The following is a 4,613-nucleotide window of genomic DNA, read 5'->3' on the forward strand; positions in this document are numbered from 1 at the left end:
AATATAAACCTTTACTTTTTTTTCGTTTTATATCCTTATTACCTTCAAATCTATGGATGGCATTTTAAAAAATAATAAAAGTATAGTAAAATTTTACATCTATTAGTCATTATTAGTCATTATTATTAGTAATCATTAGTGTCTATCATCAATCAATTTCATTTTTAAAAAAAATGTGTTTTAATGGCTGTTGGAGTAGTTTTTCTTTTTACATATGATTTTAAATAATTTTACAAAGTTGAGATACATTTTCAAAAAGTTCAATAATGGTAAAAAGTAGATCGACCAACAAATGATAAAAAGAATTAAATTCTCAAACTTTCATATTATCCATATAACTTATATAATTATGTAAGTATTGAGTTCAATTATAAAAATTTGATAAATGTGAGAGTTTAGTTTTGTCATGACATAATTACAACTATTATCATAACTTAGTTATAGTTTTTGCTATTTTTTCTTACATAAGAGTAATAATAATAAACTTCAATAACCCTTTAATTAATCTCCCATACCATGCATACTAATTTTGATTAAAAAATGGGTTTAAATCTATTAAATTTTTTGAATAATCAATCATTTCATAAAGTATTTGATTGGATTATGATCGTTCAAATTAAAGTCAACTAAGTTACTACAAAAAGAAAAACCAAGAAAAATTAAATAAATGAAAACTAACAAAAAGGTTTTTGTATGTTATTTAGTGAATATGACCTAACACATTCATGTCACATGCAAACGTTTATATCATCCAACGGCTACAAAAAATTTCTTAATCTTTTTTTATATTTTATTTTCCACATTGTACAATTTTTTACGTTTATTTATATATATATTTGCTATATTTTAGTTAAATTTTTCTATGTTTGAAAATAACGTTTTTAATCTCTTGATTAAATATAATAAAGACTTCTATAGAATATAGTTTAAACAATTTATAGTGGGAAGAATAATTTAAAGTATGATTTTGGAAAAACAATAAAATTAATCACGACAACTATTTTTATGTTAGACAAAATTAGAATATTTGTTAAAATATAAACGAATATAATCAAAATAGTAGTTTAATCATTCTTATTTTATGACATCTATATATAAAACCTCTGACCCAAATAATTAAGAGTGAAACAATCACAAATGCCATGAAAAATGAGAAAAAAAACTTAGGAATCTTTGCTGTCACATGCACAATATATATTTTTGTTCATAATCTATATAAAAAATAAAAATCACTTTTAGTCTAAAATTTTTATTTATAATAATTTAGTCCATATACTAACAATAATCTTTCAACACTTTTAATTCTCGACACAATAATCAACTTTTAAGAAATTTTATTATATCCCGATAGAAGAAAAGTAAATTTACTACAAATTCTAAGGTGTAGTTTGTTATCTATTTTAAGTGATGGATTATTGCAAAATTAAAAAAGTAAAAAGTATATCGAGTTATTAAATAATTTTTTAACTCGAACAAAATAATATAATAATAAAGAGAGTTTGTTTTCTTTTTCTTATGAGATAGAAAAGGAGAGAAGAAAATTTATATGATAAAAAAAGGACACAATAACTTTTATTAAATGACAATATATGTTTCTAAGATTAAGAATCCAATAATGATCTCAAAGGTTCCGTACACAAAGCACTTAAAAAAACGTACCTACACACACATTCTCTGACGAACCTCTTTTAACATATTCTATCTATCTGTTTATATATATTTCTTTTAGAAAACATGTAGAATTAGTGATGACATTTATATTTAAATATAGAAAAGTGAATCAAAATATTTATAAATATAGACAAGTTGATAGATTCTTATGAATTAAGATTGTTTATAAATTCTTGTAGAGGGAAAAATTTTGGTATATTTGTAAGTATTTTATTTGGATTTATTATTTTTTTATTGGGATTAATAAAAATAAAGATAGGGAAGAAAATTGAGAATAATAATTGTGATTATAATAATATCCATGCATTTTTTCCATTAGAAGAGAAACCACTCAAAGGGTGTAAAGTATAATCCACCTCAATGAGGGAAACATTGGACTATTTTTACAAAGAGAGAATACATTCTTTGTTTTTTTTTTTTTTTTTCTTCTTCCAACCCCTTTTGAGATCTTTTTTTTAAGAGAGGGGTTTGGAAATTCAAAACTAAGTTAGAGATCAAGTCATTAAGCACAAAAAACCCATTAAAGGGTTTCCAAAAAGAAGAAAAGAAGAAGAAGAAGATAGATGGTGAAATCCATGAAAAAGAAAGTGAAAAAGAAGATGGTTAAAAAAAAAAAAAAGAGAGATAATGATGTGATCGATAATCTCTCTTCTTTGTCCCATCTTCAAATTCTTGTGAATTCTGGTTCATGAAAAATCCCCATCAAATGAAGGAAAAGTTGAAAAATAATATAGTGTTTTTTGGTTGGCAATAATTTCATCTAAGCATGGAGGAGGTTAAGGATCTGAAGACATGCTCTTGGCAAGGAATAGTGAGCCCCATGTAATGATCAAATCCAAATTCTTCTTCCGCTTGACGAAGTAAGCATTGGAATTCCGGGTGTGTTAAGAACGAGATCGGAACGATGAAACGACTTCTGTTCTCGCCGACATAGACGGCGAAGTGGCCCTTGGGGACATCAAGAGGGAGTTCTTCATCGGCATCGTAGGCGCCATTGTTGGACTTTTTGCCAAGGCTAGAGCAACGTTTGAGGATTTGTTTGAGGACGGTAGATTGTGGGAGTTTGTTTCCCTTGAGGATGGCCATTTGTGAAGAATGTATAAGTGTTTTTGTGGTAATTTGAAAGAGATCTGTGGGAAATAGGGAATGGAATAAATCTCCTCTTAGGGCAGCTTGAAGATTAGAGGAGAAAAAAAAAGGAGGGTATGGATATGAAGGGGAGGAGAAAGGGGTATTTAAGAAGAAAGGGGGTGAGATTGAGAATGATATATGGAGAAGAGAAAGGAGTGAAGGACAAGCCATGAGAGTGTTGGGTAATGTGTCCTTAGGGAGAGAGAGAGAGAGAGAGAGAGAGAGGAGGGGCAAAAACCAAATGGGTCTACTTTTGCTTTGTTTGTTGGCTATCCCAATGGCAACTTGGACCCATTGAGAGAGAGAGGGGGGGGTTACTATAGGTAGAATAGATTTTGATCTCTGCATCAATGGTTTTCATGAATTTTCTTCAAGTATGAAAAATTGCAAACATGGAAAATAAAAATCGCTACCTAGCTAGAAAGAAATTAACTTTGATCTAAATTGTTACTATCATACAAAATTTTCTTATCGAATTCCAATTTCGAAAACACTCGTGAAAGATATTTGTATCACTCACACTTTTTTCTCCACTCGTAAATATTAGAGGATATAAAAAAAAATTACTTAGAGTTGGTACACTTATCAAACTAATTAAACGTGTTTCTAATTAAGACGATTTGAAATTAATCAAGAGTAAATGTTTTCTTTTATAATTTTTATCACTGCCAACTTTTTAAATATTTTATCAATTAAACCAAATATATAAGAGAGCTAGGTAGAGGGAAAGTTAGTAATATAATTGAAGACTTGGATCAGTGTGGCTTGTATATATATTGACCTACAAAACTAAATTTAGCATTTTGGTTTTTAGTCTTGAAAATTAGGTTTGTTTTCTTAATCGTTATTTATCATAGCCTACGTCTTTCCTAATCAAACAATTGAATTGACCCATTTAATTTTCAAGTTTATAAACACAACTTGGAGAGCTATTCTAAAAACTTAATCAAGATTTTAAAGTCGAAAATGAAAGTAATTTTTAAATTAAAACTCATCAACTAATTACTATATTGTTTTTGAAATTTGATTCAATTATTCAAATAATGTTTAGTTATAAAAAAGAGAAGAATCAACACACACATTTGATATTTATGTGGTTGATTAGTAACGTATTAACTACATCCATAAAACAAAGAGAATAATTTTATTAAAGAGAATGTTAAAGAATACTAAATAGTGGTGCCTTTAGGGTTAGAGATCAACTTATATAGTATAGTACTTCTCTTAGCCCTAGAGTCATAACCGTAGATAGCTATAAATAGTCAAATATGAATTTTATTTTGGTCGTTCGAAGAGCCATCCAACAGATTTAAAGACATTCCAACGTATATCACATGAGATTGATATTTTATACTTTTTGAATTTTTATTAAAGTGAAGAAATGGATAGATTTTGATCTTGCACCAAAACCATAATTATCATCAAGAGTTAGTTGCATTACATGGCGGCCATATTGAAAGGGTTTGTTTTGAAGGAGAGTGAGAGTGAGAGTTGAGAGTGAGAGTGGCCCCTAGTCGTTCTTGAGGGGGAGAGGGGCCATAGTTTTTTTAGAAAAAAGATTTTGGGATTGGCTTAACACATTTGATAAATATATAAAGTAACATTCCATCTAAATTCTCATGGTTGTGGGGTTTTAATGTGAGATCATAAAAACTTTTTTATTAAAAAAATATGAAAAAATAAAAAGAAAACGAGTTCAATAATATGAATTTGTATTTTTCCTTATTAAATTCTTTCTTCCATAAATCAAGTGTATTTATAAATTCATATGGATAGTAGATCTAGGTCTATCAAATATTTAATAAATAATA

At 27.8% G+C, this 4,613-nt stretch overlaps 1 protein-coding gene across 1 annotated transcript; it reads right to left on the minus strand.

Annotated features, from left to right (window-relative positions):
- Window positions 1–1,950: 1,950 nt before the first annotated feature.
- On the minus strand, window positions 1,951–2,949 carry LOC101210457 (auxin-responsive protein SAUR50). Its single transcript, XM_004146957.3, has one exon. It carries the CDS (start codon window positions 2,755–2,757, stop codon window positions 2,428–2,430), a length of 330 nt encoding a protein of 109 aa, XP_004147005.1. The 5' UTR covers window positions 2,758–2,949; the 3' UTR covers window positions 1,951–2,427.
- Window positions 2,950–4,613: the final 1,664 nt, after the last annotated feature.

This window comes from Cucumis sativus, chromosome 2 (assembly GCF_000004075.3).
Source record: "Cucumis sativus cultivar 9930 chromosome 2, Cucumber_9930_V3, whole genome shotgun sequence".
Classification (NCBI taxonomy): domain Eukaryota; kingdom Viridiplantae; phylum Streptophyta; class Magnoliopsida; order Cucurbitales; family Cucurbitaceae; genus Cucumis; species Cucumis sativus.